Raw genomic sequence first — 16,502 nt, forward strand, 5'->3', positions numbered from 1 at the left:
CATGGGTGTTCTAATAATTGCCATCTTTACTAAACTCTTTTATGTCACCTATCAAATATAGGTAGAGATAGATTAGATTTTGATAGTTTATAAGGTCTAACATTTTATGATTATCAGTGTATCATTTGGTATTAGAGTCAGGAATCATGTCACAGAGAGAATGACTTATAGGATAGAGTGGACCACCAAATAGATATAGAGTCCATTTAGCCCCAAGAGTTTTGTAGGTAAAGTGTTCGTTTTAAAATAAAATTTGCGAAAAATGTCTCGTTTAAAAGTCCATTTTTAAAAAATAGCAGTTTGAAAACATGAAAAAATATGCTTGTTCAAATCACAGACAAATAGGTATGTTTTTTAAAACGTACGATTTTAAATGTCAAACCACAATATTTTACCAAATGCTTAAATTGCGATTTTTAAAAATTGATTTGACTTATGTTCGGTTAAAAAAAACAATACAACATATGTTTTGTAGTTTTTCAATGGTCCAAATTTAATTTTACTATCATTTAAAAAAAAAATTAAAATTAAATCTTGACCATTAAGACAAATATTTTTAAATCACACGTTCTAAAATTATTACTTTTTAAATTACACGTTCTAAAATCACAAATCCAAGGGGATTCTGTAGAGTAACTGAGTAAGCTACTGAACCCCACATTGCACCAACCACGTCCGCCCACTAGACCATTCAGCCTCGGCGGTCGGCGCCCTACCCAAATCCCACGTTGTAGCAGGGCATATTCGTCAAATCAGAAAACTAAGAGGGTCATTTTGGGAACAGAGAAATTCTCCCCCTCCGAGGCGCCCTTTTTTATATTTTTTATATTTATTTTTTCACCATGCCAAGTGCCAACGGCGAGTCACGGAACGGAGGTCGGAAGATTTAAAAAAAAAACTCCGAGTGTTTTTGTTGTTTTCATTAATATTCTTTGCTTCCGAATATCAAAACGCCCTCTCACTTCTTCACTTCTTCTCTTCGCTTCTTCGCAAACACTTTTCTTCGTTTTGTTTTCGCTTCCAGAAAACATGTAACTGCCTCAAACAAACGTTGTCGTATGATCAGCAGGTAAAACCTCTCACTTCTGTGAATGGCTTCACAGAGATTTTTTTTTTTTTTTTTTTTTTGTATTCTGGGTTTGGTTTTTGGGGTCGATTCGTTTGTTTTTATGCATTGATCCGTTGGTTTTTTATTGCCTTCTGCTTGGTTGGTGAGAAAGTAAAAGCTGAGTTGGGAGAAAGGACAGGGAAAGAGAAGAACAAAAGGAAAAAGTGTTCCTCAGCTTTGTCAAATGCTTGGATTAGTGTGAACTCCTTTTAACTATTTACCCCTTTTTTCCTAGATATTGATCTTGATCTGCTGCTCTACATTTGTTGCAGTTCAATTTATAAATAGAAAGTTTGAGCATCAGATAGTACCTGTTTGTGTCAGATGGTGTCTCTCCTTCTAGTAAGATTTCATAAACGAAAAAGCAGAAATCAACTGAATGTTTATTTTAATGAAGTCAAAGTGAAACTACTTTCAAAGATATGATTTATTAAGGAATTATTTGGGTTTTTGGGGTAGTCTTTAACTAATTTCAATTGGGTTTTCTTTGTACTAGTCATGGCGTGCTTGAATGGAACTTTTCAATAAGACTTTTCTGTTTGAGTATTATGATGTTCTTTTGGCATATTTTTCTAGAGTTTTGTTTTGTCAATATCTTCATTTGACTTCTTGGATGGCTAGGAATATCAAACATAGCGTCTGCAGCTTGACTTCTCAATTTCTAGTTTTATGGTTAGAGAAGGATAGATTGTGAGTCGCATGGCATTTTCTATATCTATTACTGTTGAAAGATTGATGAGCTAATTTGCAGGTTGGTCAATGAATTGGACGATCCAATAGGGAGTAGTGAAGCACGGAAGAGGAGATGAAAGGGGAGTCTTCTGGGTTGATCATCGGGATTTCAATAGGGGTGGTGATTGGGGTGCTTTTGGCTATTCTTGCACTCTTTTGTATTAGGTACCATAGGAAGCGCTCACAGATAGGGAATAGCAGTTCTCGGAGGGCAGCAACTATCCCTATCCGCGCAAACGGTGCTGATTCTTGTACTATATTATCTGACTCAACCGTTGGTCCGGACTCACCTGTGAAGTCTGGGCGTAATGGCATGTCCGTGTGGCTCGACGGATTTAGGAGGAGTAATGTGGTGTCAGCATCTGGAATACTTGAGTACTCTTACAAGTATGCTTTCCTTGAAATTTTATGAATCAATACAACATAGTTTTGGAAGAGATATTTTCTTATTGTTATCATTCCTCTATATTTGTCTTCAGATTTTTAAGAATGAAATGTCAAGATCGTCCAATGTTTATAGAAGTAGTATTTTGGCTTCATATTACCTTATTTTTGGTGCCCCCGAACGGGTTGCAAATTTATCCTATTTGGGAAAATGTTGATTATGCTCAAGGGAGAGATCTTTCGTGTCTTTTCAACTTATTCAAAAATAGTACGATTACACGATAATCAACGAGTTCAGTTTAGCTCCCATTACACCATTTATCATTGGAACAGTTACTAGAGGCTTCATTTTGAGATATGCTACCATTTTTTTTTTTTTCTGTGGCTATCAATAGAATTCATAATCACTTGATCTCTGAACAAGTAGTAGCTGATTTGCACACCTAAGTTTCTATACCTTCTTTCTTTTTCTTTTTTTCTTTTGCTTTTTACTTAATTTTAGCTTAATGCTATTCATGCAGGGATCTGCAGAAAGCAACTTGTAATTTTACAACTTTAATAGGACAAGGTGCATTTGGTCCTGTTTACAGAGCTAAGATGTCAACTGGTGAGACCGTTGCTGTTAAAGTGCTTGCAACTGATTCTAAGCAAGGGGCAAAAGAGTTCCAGACTGAGGTAGTGATGGTTAATGGGTTGTATTTTTGCTATCTTACGTACCCTGCAACATATATTAGGCTGTGAAGTAAATTTGGCAGGAAATTTTGGTAGAGGTGTGGGAGCTTGATGAAATTTAGGAAAGCGAGACTATGGGAGAAATTTTTAGGAAAGAGTATATTGAAGGAATATTGATATTTAAAATTTTTGGAGAAATTAGCAGATTATAAACATGAATAAGAAATGTACTCCAATCTTCTAGAAAAACTTTGCCTTTGTGTATGCAATCACCAATTTGAATGTCTTATGTTTCATCTTTAAACATACTCAGGTAATGTTATTGGGAAGGTTGCATCACAGAAATCTCGTGAATTTGATTGGATATTGTGAAGAAAAGGGCCAGCATATTCTGATATACGTCTATATGAGCAAAGGCAGCTTAGCATCTCATCTGTACAGTAAGCTGTCTACCAACAATATATATAAAAGATTATAGGAATTTACTATATCTGAAAGTAGTATTTGACCAGACATGCTTTGTGTGTCACATTGCAATGAAACATTATATGTTAATTGATGTCAATTGACTGTATTGGAGTTCCTATAAATGCATAATTTATGTGTCTCTGGAATGGGTGAATTGTAGCAATTGAAGAGACGTCTCTCCACTTATGTTGAGGTCATCATGCTCATGCAGCCAAATTTTATGAGAATATATGTATTGGATAATAGTGAAAGAATGAAGTTTACTCTTTTTCCACTCAAATGAATTAGTTCTAGAGTTCATCAAAGTTCCACAGATTCCCAATAAATGACTCTAAAGAAAATTGAAAACCTTATACAGAATTATTCAATTTCCCTCCCGTAATTACTGGACTGAGGTACTAACTTTGAACTTTCATAGTAGTATACTTTGTCATCTGAACAAGCTTCAATAGTTCAATCTTGAATTCAAGTTGCTATAATGAATCTTATATTTTATTGGTTGAACTGACCTTGTAATGGAAGAATGGCCAAATCGAGGTTAACCACAGAAGGTTGATGCTCTGCATTTTGATCTTTTAGTTGTATACAATTTTGTGATAAATAGCATGCTTTTCTTTTTATGCAGGTGAAAAGCATGAACCATTGGGCTGGGATTTAAGGGCTCATATAGCTTTAGATGTTGCAAGAGGCTTGGAATATCTTCATGATGGGGTAACTCCACATCTTACATGTGTACTAAATGATGGACTTTTGTCTTTGAGTGTGCATACGTACTGATGTATATGATTTATTTAAGGAGCTTATTTGTTCTTCATTTGTCACTTCAGGCAGTTCCTCCTGTAATACACCGAGATATTAAATCTTCCAATATTCTGTTGGATCAATCCATGAGAGCCAGAGTATGTCTCTTTTCTTGATTGTGGATTATGTTTATCTCCAATAATCAAATTATTTTTCTGTGTGAAGAGTACCTTTAAATTTAAGCCCCTGAAAGACAATCTTGAGTTCTGGATCATATGAATTAATTTATTTGTATTTGTTGAAGATACGAGTCTATTTATATACCTTAACCAATATTTGGTGAGGTTGCCTCTCATACTATTATAGCTGGTTATGTTGGATCAAGCAGGTTGCTGATTTTGGGCTTTCAAGAGAAGAGATTGTGGACGGACATGCGGTTAATATACGGGGTACTTTTGGGTATCTTGATCCTGAATATATATCTACAAAGACTTTCACCAAGAAAAGTGACGTTTACAGCTTTGGAGTCTTGCTCTTTGAACTTATAGCTGGCAGAAATCCTCAACAGGGTCTTATGGAATACGTTGAGCTCGTAAGATCTCTCTCCCTCTATTTTTCTTTTCGGAAGTAATGCAAATGAAGCAATAAGAAAGTTCAAGGAAGATTACAGTGGTGGCTACAACAATAATAGTAATTTTAGCCAAGGAAAAATATGGATGGAAGATGCATAAGAACATAATACTGGAAGAGCAAGAGTGATTAACATGAATTACTAGAATGGTGGTTATGATCCTTCAATTGTGTTTTTAGAATAACAAAATACTTGAATAAGTGAAAATGCACAGATTGTTAGAGAATGATTGAATAAAGCTTAAAGCCAAGGTCACAATAGTTTTATCTGAACCCAGAGGGAAAACTTTTTTAGAAGTGTAATTTCCTAACAAAGAAGGATCATTGCTGGCTTGTGTTGCATACATTTCGTTTCTTTGAGTTCAAATGAAGAAGCAATATAGGACAGAGGGTGAGTTAGATTGGCTTTTCAACTCGGGTAATATATTAGGACATCTCAAAATAGAATGGAGTGCAAAAATATTGGGACAATGTATTCTAATTTATGATTGACAATCTAATGCCTTTTGTTATATGATGAGTAGGCAGCGATGAATACGGAGGGGAAAGTTGGGTGGGAGGAAATTGCGGATTCCCGTCTTGAAGGGAAATTCGATGTGCAAGAGCTCAATGAAGTGGCTGCTCTTGCATACAAATGCGTCAACAGTGTGCCAAGAAAGAGGCCTTCCATGAGGGACATTGTGCCAGTGCTGTCGCGGATCCTCAAGTCAAGACATAATAGGAAGCATCACAACAAGTCCCTATCTTCCATAGCAGATGAAGTTTCAATTGATGTTGACCAACCAGAGACCAAGACTCCAATCTCTGAACACAAAAGAGAGGAATCTATGGATAGCACAGCTGACACCTATGAAGTATAGATGATGGTTTTTTCCATTTGTTCATTTGTTTTGTTCCTTGGTTTTTTGGTTTTGCTTTTTAGCTTTATGTGCAGTCTGAAAGGAGTTAAAAGGCTAGCAGATCTGTCGTAGTTCTGATTTCTGCTTGAGTGACTTAGGATTCAGAATTTCAGATCATGTTCCTTGTAATTTTGTGCAACTTAGTTCAGTCTTTTATCTCTTTTTTTCCCCTTTTATAAATATTTTTTTTCTTGACATGTCCTTAGGTCTGTAAATTGAATACTTCAGAAATCAAATGAAGGAAAAGAACATTTTCTGTAAATTTAATACTCGCACTTATTTTTTGTGTTGTATTTAAGAGACTTCATGCCTGGGACTTCTCTCACAGTGATTGGATAGCCTCTACTATTAATCATCATCATACTTTCTTTTTTTAACATGTCTACGCATGGGGAGAAAAAGGAAGGAGGTTTCGAATCATCATCATACTTGTCCGTGAAACAGCACACGGTTTTTAATTTACAGACCTAGGTAACTGAATAGTCCATAATTTAATTGGGTAGGTAGGGTAAACAAGGATTCGCAATAATTAGCTAATCAAATTGTTAACGGGAGAGAGCTCAATTCAGATTTACTTGTTCAAATAAATTTTGAGATGTTGTGTTAGCTATCCGGACAAGTGGGTGTCATATGAGATCTGTCTAATTAACTGTTCAAATTATTGTGAATTTCAATTCAGATGAATTTTATATGGGCTCTCTTATAATTGTTATACAAATTACTAGTAGATTTCAGTCCTATTTTTTAATATATGGCCTTCATTAATTATATATATATATATATATATATAATTTCACCCATTTATATTTTCCAAAATGGGTTTTGAGTGGGAGAGAAAGATAGAGCACAAGTTGGGTCATGTCAACGAGGCCCAATTTGGAGCCCCAAACCGATATATATTTTGCGCAAGGTAAAATTGTCTTTTTGCTTCGCTCGATTATCCATATGACATTATCAGGACCAAAGCAATAGAGCTCGCAGCAAAAGCCACAGAATCGTAGAAGAAGCATTGAAAATGGCGGCCGTGGCTGCAATTCAGAGCTCTATGACCTCTCTTTCCCTCTCCTCCAACTCCTTCTTGGGTCAGCGCCTCTCACCGCCCACTCTCTACGCTGTGCCGGTACCTTATCCCATTTCTCCTCTAAGCCTCTTCTCAAATTTCTTGTGCTCATTTTGGTTTTATTTTTCTCAAATTATTGTTCTTTGTTGGTAATATATAATGGGTACTTCAAGATTGTAGCTTTTCTTCTCAAATTTCTTGTGCAATGTAGCTTTTTACTTTGTGCTAGTTCTTAGAGTTGCCACTATGGTTGTTTTCTCATGTTCTATTTCTTTACTGGTAATATTGTAGTGGATCGTTTGAAAATTGGTGTTTGTTTGACTTCTACACCTCAAACCTCTTTTATGCTTTATGTCGTTTAACTCATAATGTGTTGGTAGTTGAAATCCCAATTTGGTTTTATTTCATATTCCGGTCCTTTATTAGTTATATGGGGGCGGTTCTAGCAGAAACTAGTGAAACTATGCTTTGTTGGTCTTTGAGTCAAAACCCACAGGTTGGTCACTTTGTGTGTTTGTGTTATACGTGGATTTGTAGATATCTATTGGGTTTTGCACAAATTAATGTACTGTTCCTTTTGTTTGTATGAGAATTGCAATCGAGATGTTGTACTGGTTACATTAATTTCTCCCAATAATTGAAACCATGATAATATTCAAACAGGTTTATTAGAAAGAAAAAGAGGATAGTATCCAAAGGGTACTTCTACAATTGGAAGAAGTTGTTTTGGTTTGGTCTTGTCATATTTGGGCTCTTTCTTGAAGATTGTTGGACAGTTTTGCAAAATTTGAAGTTTTTGTTAATAAATAAATTTGAAAGCCCATATGTAAGGACAAATTGAAAGTCTTACAAGAAGGAAGAAAACCGGTCGTATAATTTATCCTATTTAGGAGGTCTCAATGTAGGTTTTAATCAGTAGAAATTATGGCTTAGTTGGAGCATTGGGCATTGATCATTGATCATCTAATGCTCTCTTCATTTTCTAAGAATGTCAATGTGCTTAGGCCTTGGCTGCAGGTGGTAAATGAGTGAGTGGGGCTTGGTTTGCTGTAGGTTCAATTGTAAATAATCAAAAGAAAAAGAGGGGAAATGCCATTGTGCTAAGGCTCTATACACAAGGTGCCCATGATTTAGTATACTTTGGTAGATTATGTGGCTGCTTTCCCAGGCTTACTGAAGTGGAAGTCGCTGCAGCCCTTTGCCAGTTTTGTTGTGTACTCATTGCAGTTTACATTTGAACCATCTGGGGAAATAATTGCTAGGTGAATCATGGTGTCTGCATTTACATATCTGTGCCCAGCATGGATACTGTCATCCTGCCATCCAATTTTGCCTTTAGTATTTAACAGTGGCCTGGGCTCATGTTTCTGATTTGTTGGGCCCCTTTTGACTCACTTTTTTAACCCTCTAGGCCTGATAATTGTTCTGTTATCAACTTAGCTTACTGACGGGAAGGTCATCTGTAGATATTATAGGGTGACTTTAATCACTTTCAGATCTCATTGTCATTGGTGATAATGCTTCCTGGAGATCAAAGAGAGTAATGACCAGAATTTTGCAAGACTTTAGTGCACCCTGACAATTTGAGAAGCCAAAAATTTCATAAGAGCTTCGTATTTTCTGTTTTTCTTTCCCACAAAGTTGGATATACGAATCCTATAACTAAAATTTCATCTGCAATGGAAAACAAAGAAAATGAATCATTTTTGGTGATTATAGATCCTATTATACTTGCCATTTTAATTTAGAGTATATCTGAATCTAACAGGATTGTTTTTATGTCATTTACCTTGTAGTTAGAATTTGTAACACTCCCCCACCAAAAGTGGGATCACTTGATAACATCTTTTCTGTTTGTTTCACATGCAGGCCAAGCCAACAGAGAAGCCATGTCTCATTTTAGTGAAGGTTAGTATTATGGCTCCTATCCTCATATGTTCTTGTTGATGAGTTGTTTCTCTAGTTTTTAGAAAATAGGATGTACGTTTTGCACCAAAAAACAGAAGAAAAGAAATTGGATTTGACCTACTAAAGGGGTAGACACAAAATTGTTTGAAGCATTCTACTATATCCATTATTTGTGGCACTTAATCATTTAGGGAAATTTATTTGACTGTAACCTATTGGTGAATGCAGAAGGAGATGCATAAAACTTAAAACTTTTAGTTTGGCAAAACCAAGACAAGGTCTTGGTGTCATTTTACATGGGATGGGTTCAATTTATTTTTGGCCTCTCACCGAGGTTATGGGCCTACCGTTGATATAGTGTTTTCTTTATAAATAATCTTTTTTTTTTTACAGGATTGATATGTCATCTAATGTTCTTATTGGGTCTCTTTATTTGCCTGGCAGCTCAAGCGATGGGAGCGGAAGGAATGTAAGCCAAACAGCCTTCCAGTTCTACACAAAATGCATGTTAAGGTGGGAGATACGGTGAAATTAATATCTGGACGTGATAAGGGCAAAATTGGTGAGATTACTAAGATCTTTAAGCATAACAGCTCTGTGATAATAAAAGATATAAACTTGAAGACGAAGCATGTGAAGAGCAAAGGAGAGGATCAGCCAGGCCAGATTCTTAAGGTTATTTTTACTACTCCATTGAAAACATGAATTCATCAATTGTACTTAGTTATTAATATACACTACTGCATTTCTACAAAGTTACACATGCACCTAGTAGGACTTGAACCTACGACCTCACCTTTCACCTTGCTACAAAGGAAGGAAGTACCATTTGAGCTCAAATGCTGATTGGCAAATAGATATATTAATATTAATATTCCTCACATCCTATTGTTACATTGGATGCATAAGGTGGAAACTGAGTACCTAGTGATCTTAAAACTAGGATTCTTGATACTTTGATTTTCCCGTTGTGTTTGGCAATTTATGGACAGCACAAATTGATATTCGTTTGAATTTTATTGATGTATACGGTTTTTTATTTGCTCGTTGCCGATCACGAACATATGTTTTAATTTGGTATTCCAGATTGAAGCGCCTGTCCACAGCTCGAATGTGATGCTCTACTCAAAAGAACAGAATGTAGCAAGTCGGGTGGGTCATAAAATCCTTGAAGATGGTAAACGAGTCCGTTACCTGATAAAAACTGGAGAAGTAATTGATACTGCAGAGAACTGGAAGAGACTAAAGGAAGATAAAACAAAAACTGAAGTAGTTGCTGCTTCTTAGAAGGCTAATTCTTTACTTCACCACTTATTTATTATCTGAATCTCTAGATGTATTCCTGACCTGCTTTTATCTTCATTTGTCCAAATGTTTCGTTACTACCTCTTTGTTGATCCACATACACAAGAGCAATATTGTTTTTCTCCATGCTGTATTGGTTCTACCATCTAGGGCAAATTGGAATATGGAAACCCTAGCCTAAAAACATTTAGGTTGAATAGCCTTGTAGTTCATGTAGTTAATAGACAAGCTTGTGCATGTTCTCTCTTTTTTTTTTTAATCTTTTCCATGCATTCAAAGTGAGAATCCTCTATATTTTTTTGGGTTGAGTTCATATGATGCAATTTGGGATAGGATGATTTTGGGACTTTCTAGATATATATTTTTGGTGAGATAATAGAAGACTTGGTCTCTGGGTCAAACCTTTGACCTCCACTTGTGAAGAGAAGGAGAAATACCATTAAGTTGCAAAGGAAAAAAAATAAAAAATAAAATAAAAATTGCAGTACATTTTCTGTTAAACGATTTTAGATCTAATTTTAAAATTTTCACAAGTGGAGGTCAAAGGTTTTACTCGGCAAATGGCATAAAATTATTCCATGATATATTCCTTTTGCTATTTCTTTTCTAAATAAATAATTAAATGAGGAAAAAAAAAATCATCAAGATCTTTCAAAGACAGAGTACGTACATGGGTCATATTGGGGCCTGTTTGGGCTATAATGTGACCTTACGATCACGTCATGGGCCATGTATTCACTTTATAGCAAATGATAATGGTGGTTAATATATATATATATATATTTTTTTTTTTTTGACATGTTCACACAAGAAAGGGGAGGAAGATTTGAATTAGTGACTTTTGCTTTATTAGGCGTGGTTTCAGCCGATTGAGCTACCTCTTGGATATAATGGTGGTTAATAATAGTTGAGTGTCATTTTTTTTTTTTGACATGTTCACACAATGGAAGGGAGAAGGGAGATTCGAACTAGTGATCTCCACTTCATGAGGCGTGGGTCACAGCCGATCGAGTTACCCCTTAAGAACAGTTGAGTGTTATAGTTAGCAAGGTAACTTTAACAATTAAATCCATTTATACAACTTGATATGGTAGCCCATATGATATTAAATAATTAAATTTAATTGTAAATTACATTGGAGTGCCCTATAGACTTATACTTCAGTTTGTAAGTTCATGTGATACTAACCATATTAGACACTAGGTGCATGTTTGAGAATTTGTTGGTAAATAGAGCTTTTAAAAATAAAAACAAAAACAAAAAATTAGTGTTTTTTTTTTTTTTTGGGTGTAGAAAATGCTTTATTTTTAAGCAATAGAGCTTTTAAAAATAAAAAGAAAAACAAAAAATTAGTGTTTTTTTTTTTTTTTTTTTTTTTGTAGAAAATGCTTTATTTTTAAGCTTTTTTTTCTCAAAAGTAGGTTCATTTTGTTTGGCACAACATTTTAAATATTAATAGTAATTTTAAGTTCCCTAACGCAATCTCAAATAAGGCTCTAAACAATAAAATTTGAGTGTAACTGATGTGACAATGTCATGTAAACCGTCACATCAATTTGTAGTAAAATATATAGCACCCGAAACATTTTCCATATTGGTTTGAAAGTGTCCTGCCATTGCAATCAATAAATGGTTTGAATTTGGACCTAGAATGATCAAAATCCCCAATTCTTCATATCATAATTATTAAAATAACTAAAAAAAAAACAAAAAAAAAAGATTTCTTTTCTATTTCTCCAGTAAATTTTCTTGTGTTGAGAGAAAGAAAGCCGGTTTGTAACGCATGAAAGTGATGCTATGGCTCATCACAATATCACATGCATGTGGCACAAACGACATAGTTTAGAATCTTTAGGTACAACCATGCATGTGCAGAGTAGGATTCTCTTCTCTGATCAATTTGTCAGTTAATTTAATTTCCTGGTGGAATTCTCAATTAATTTCGAATTTTATTTAACATAAATTATGCCGACAGATTAATTAATTTGGAGATGTGAAGTCAAATCAAATCCCAAGGGTGATTTAGTTTGCAATAAAGTCGTGATTTTACTATAATAAAGAAAAACATATCAAAATCAATTTAATATTTAAGCTGTCTAGCTACGTACTGATAATGGTTTATATTAATTAATAAAGAAGTCTATATATTATAATTAATATATTCAGACTAGTAATTAAGAAGAAGTTATAAATCATTTCATTTCATGTACGTTATTTGTATTGACATCGATCGGAGAGTTGAAGGAAATGGAGGATTTGGAAGGGGCGGCGGTGGGGGGGAAAGGAGAGGAGCCGCCGCTGACATACTGTGTTACTGGTGCAACTGGGTATATCGGGTCTTGGTTGGTGAAGACTCTGCTTGAAAGAGGCTACAAGGTTCATGCCACTGTTCGAGATCCTGGTCAGTTGCTCTCTTTTTTTCTCAGATAACTCTCAAACTCATCATCTTTTGCAGATCTTTTTTTTTTTTTTTCTTTTTTTTTTTTTTTTTTTTTTTGGTTAATTTGCTTATATATATATATAGATGCTTTTTTAAGATGAAGATCGATCGCCTTCGTTGACCAGCAAATTTATGAAAATATAAGATTAAAAACAAAAAGGCTAATCGCTGAGTACGAATTTAATTTGCATCGTATAAGAAACTTGGTAAATTCTTTTAGCAATTATATCAACAAAAAAAAAAAAAAAAAAAGGAAGAAGAAGAAGAAGAAGAAAAGGAAGAAAAGTGAATTATGTAATTATATATACTAGGTTGAAAGAAATTCTTTCAACTCAAAACTGTAAAGTATCTATAAAGTTATAAACATTTAAAACGCACATTAAATTCTTAAGGTCATTAATAGCACTTTACTAACTTAGACTAACGCTTTAAATGTTTATAAACACTTGACACTATTTTAAATGAGTTGAAAGATATTTTCTCCAGATTAGTTTGAAAGAAATTTCTGTCGTATCTTATATATTAGACTGAGAATTTAAGGACTTTCTTTTTTAGGAACTGTTATAAAATAAATAAATAAATATCTTCTTTATTCTTTCAGTGATTTTTCTTTTGTTGATCTGAAAGCAAAAACAAAAATTTTAAAAGGGGAATTTAAAATGTGATTTGTATTGTATTGTCTTTATATATTACATGCTGTTTCTCCCAAAAAAAAAAAAGTTCTAAAACAATTTACACGTACGTTTACGGTTTATGCATTATTGTATTAATAAACTTTAAAATTAATATTCAATCTCTTTATCTTTCAATTTGACGACGTTAGTTTGTCTCAAAACTTTAAAATCAAGTAAACGGAAAGATAAATAACAAAAATATTAATAAACGTTTTAAACCACAAACCAAGAAAAAAAAAAAAAAAAACGCCACTCAAAATAAATTAACAAACATTTTTACTTACTTTGACTAAGATCAAGTTAATCTGTGAAGTAAAATATATATATTTTAAAAAGACTTGTGGCTTAATTATAATCCACAATTAAGTGTTCTTAATTATGCCTTAATTGCATGCACATACCAAAAATGTCCTCGGTTTGTGGCATGTCTCTGTTTGTAAAGAACGCAAATTAAGAGTGTCACGTATCTTCAATTATTGGTGTAGTACTTCTAGCTTGCGTTTTCGTGCACTCGGGACGCAAGCCTTATTTGCAATAATATGTTTCATCTTCTTCTTGTAATTAAGAGTAGTAGTATTAAGTAGACTGAAGTGCAAGCCACTCCTATTATCTCAGCCAAGTCATTATCACTACTGTCGCTGTGGACCAGCGGTGAGCGGTTGAGATTGTTCCGAGCTGATATGCAAGAAGAAGGAAGCTTCGATGAGGCTGTAAAGGGATGCAATGGCGTCTTTCACGTTGCTGCTTCAATGAAATTCAACGTTCATCCAAATGAGGACATTGGTAACATATCCCATGAGAAGTTGAGAACCAATTAATCCTTTCAGAAGCCCACAAGTTTGAAGGAATAGCAATTTAATTAACTCTGTTTCTTTTTCCTGGACTAGAGACTCATGTTCGATCAAACGCCATCGACCCTGCAATCAAAGGAACCTTAAACATCTTGAAAGCCTGCTTGAGATCCAAATCTGTGAAAAGGGTTGTTTTCACATCTTCCATTAGTACTCTCACTGCCAAAGACGACAGCTCTGGAAATTGGAGACATGTTGTTGATGAATCGTGCCAAGCTCCTCTGGATCATGTCTGGAATACCAAAGCAAGTGGATGGGTAATACTTCCTCTCTCCCTCATGCATATATAGTCGTTCAAGTGCTCATCTGATGTATGGAATTTTGGGTTCATAGGTTTACGTACTGTCAAAGCGTCTAACAGAGGAAGCAGCATATAAATTTGCAAATGAAAATGGTATCGATCTTGTCTCAGTAATAACAACTACAGTGGCTGGCCCTTTCCTCACTTTGGATGTCCCATCAAGCATTCGAGTTCTCTTGTCACCAATCACAGGTGATTGCAATCATCTCTCTGTTTTTCATTTCATAGCATACATGAACAGAGCAAGGCAGCCCATCATGTGAGATGATACTTGGGCCCTATTTTGTTCAGGTTCTGATTTTAAACTATTCGAACACCTGTCCAAACATATGGATCCGGACAACCTCTCACATCTTGTATGGGATCCTGATGATGCTATAATACTCAACAATGCTAAAATGTCAAGTCAGATGTAGGTCTTTTGAAAAAGTGTGTATCTGAAATAGAAAAATGTGTCTTTTAGCTAAATATTTGTTGAGCCGTGTAAGTGTGCTTTCTGGCCCAAGAATTTGCTACCCAGTGATTTTTTTCCTGTACAGCAATAAGGTTCCTATAAGACAAAAACAGGTCAGAGAGTCTTCGGTTGTAGCCGAAGATTCTCTGATGCTTAAGTTAGCATCTTTATTTTAGGATAAGAAAGATGATGAAAATTCGCCTCTAATTATCTATGAACCGGTGTGTGTGTGTGTTGAGTAAGGTATGCAAGAAATGAGAGGGAGTGAGGGTCGAGAAAGAGAGAGATGTGAGAGGGTGAGACGTATATGTGGTGGAAGGAGAGACTCTTCTTGTCCTCTCATCTTCTATTTAAGAGAGTCAAAGTGAGACGTATATGTGTTATTACGTGAGTGGGTGGTGACATATTGTAAATAAGCATGAAATGGAGTAGGGCCCATTAAGGGTATTTTCTCCCCAACAAGCCGGATGTAAATGCTCTGAAATATTTGTTAACCCTGTATTGTGTTTCATGTTTTGCTCCAAATAAAATTTATTAGTTATTTTTCTTCAATGACACCTGAGTTCCAAACTTTTTTATAACAAGTCAAGATGTTTGGAATTGATGATCCATACAGGAGACCCTGAGTTGTTTAGTATATTATCTGCTGTGAATGCAAGAATGGGGTCGATTGCTTTGGTTCACATCGAAGATATATGCAGTGCCCACATATTCCTAATGGAGCATGCTAAAGCAGAAGGGCCATACATATGCTGCGCCCAAAACTCTCTAATGTCCAACTTGGTTCAGCATCTAGCTGAGGAGTACCCCTGCTCAAATATTAGGTAGCTCCTCACATTTGAAAGGTTATTAGGTTAATGATAAACGTATAAGGGACTTGATTTCCTCTGATATCCTTATACATGCAGGTCTGTGGAGAAAGAAAGCAATCTAGTCCCTCCTGAAATATCTTCAAAGAAGCTAAGAGATTTGGGTTTCAATTACAAGCATGGAATAGAAGACATAGTACATCATACAATCACTTCTTGTTTAGATTATGGCTTTCTACCTCCTATTGCTAAGTAAAGGCAGATGCTTTTTGTCAGCTAACTGAACCTTTTAATTCAAAAAGCTGTAACATTGTTGGTAGAAATAAATGAAGAGAGAAATCAAGTGATCAAATTCAACTTCAATGTTTGGTATATGTTGCTTTCTCTTATCCTGTTTCTAAAATTCATAGACATTATTAATATGGACATCAACGTGGGCCTGATTGAGAAAAAGATAAACCTGATTTTTGGCGATAAACTGGCTTTGAAGGCGTTGATTCCGGTGCCAACTTAACCTATAACTAAAGGTTAGTATGGAGTTAGGGTTGGTCAGCATCAATGACCTGTTAATTAGTGATCTTAAACTTGTTTAATGCGCCAGCAATTGAATGCCAACAAGATGCTTAGAAACCAAAGGCAGCCATATGATGTCTATGTCACCTAAGGCGGCTAAGTATAAATTAATAGAATATAACTTTGATTTTCTGCCAAAGCAGATTTTTGCACTGTCGGAAGAACTCTCATAAACAAAAAGTAGAATAGATAGCGTTTAGGGAGTAAGGGACTCTTCCCTTATTTGGAGATGGTCCCCCTCTTTTATCTTAAATTCCTTGTTTAACCACCTAATGGGCCTATGATTTTGGAGGTTTTTAGGTTTTTTAACCTTTCTAATGAGTTGGCGTTCATGTGTCAATTGGACCACTTAGCTTATTTATGGCATCACCGGCATCAAATAATAATGACAGCTAATGATGTTTTGCAGCATAGCAGTAAGAAGAAGATCTGGCAAGAATATGATAATAATACAAGGAAATCATTCCATATACCAGTAGTTTGAAAATTATTG

General features: G+C 35.0%; 3 protein-coding genes across 3 annotated transcripts; all 3 read left to right on the top strand.

The window, feature by feature from the left end:
- Positions 1-871: 871 nt before the first annotated feature.
- On the top strand, positions 872-5,902 carry LOC132174714 (calcium/calmodulin-regulated receptor-like kinase 1). Its single transcript, XM_059586360.1, has 8 exons — positions 872-1,069; positions 1,860-2,227; positions 2,746-2,899; positions 3,210-3,336; positions 3,990-4,075; positions 4,192-4,263; positions 4,494-4,697; positions 5,260-5,902. Exons 2-8 carry the CDS (start codon positions 1,914-1,916, stop codon positions 5,593-5,595), a joined length of 1,293 nt encoding a protein of 430 aa, XP_059442343.1. The 5' UTR covers positions 872-1,069; positions 1,860-1,913; the 3' UTR covers positions 5,596-5,902.
- Positions 5,903-6,565: 663 nt separating this feature from the next.
- Positions 6,566-10,166, top strand: LOC132174715 (large ribosomal subunit protein uL24c). Its single transcript, XM_059586362.1, has 4 exons — positions 6,566-6,754; positions 8,564-8,602; positions 9,047-9,277; positions 9,689-10,166. The coding sequence occupies exons 1-4, from the start codon at positions 6,650-6,652 to the stop codon at positions 9,887-9,889; spliced, it is 576 nt and encodes a 191-aa protein (XP_059442345.1). The 5' UTR covers positions 6,566-6,649; the 3' UTR covers positions 9,890-10,166.
- A 1,988-nt stretch (positions 10,167-12,154) lies between these two features.
- Positions 12,155-15,721, top strand: LOC132174529 (putative anthocyanidin reductase). Its single transcript, XM_059586168.1, has 6 exons — positions 12,155-12,308; positions 13,637-13,804; positions 13,909-14,129; positions 14,206-14,365; positions 15,244-15,451; positions 15,536-15,721. The coding sequence occupies exons 1-6, from the start codon at positions 12,155-12,157 to the stop codon at positions 15,690-15,692; spliced, it is 1,068 nt and encodes a 355-aa protein (XP_059442151.1). The 3' UTR covers positions 15,693-15,721.
- The last annotated feature ends 781 nt before the right edge of the window (positions 15,722-16,502 follow it).

This window comes from Corylus avellana, chromosome ca3 (assembly GCF_901000735.1).
Source record: "Corylus avellana chromosome ca3, CavTom2PMs-1.0".
Taxonomy (NCBI): domain Eukaryota; kingdom Viridiplantae; phylum Streptophyta; class Magnoliopsida; order Fagales; family Betulaceae; genus Corylus; species Corylus avellana.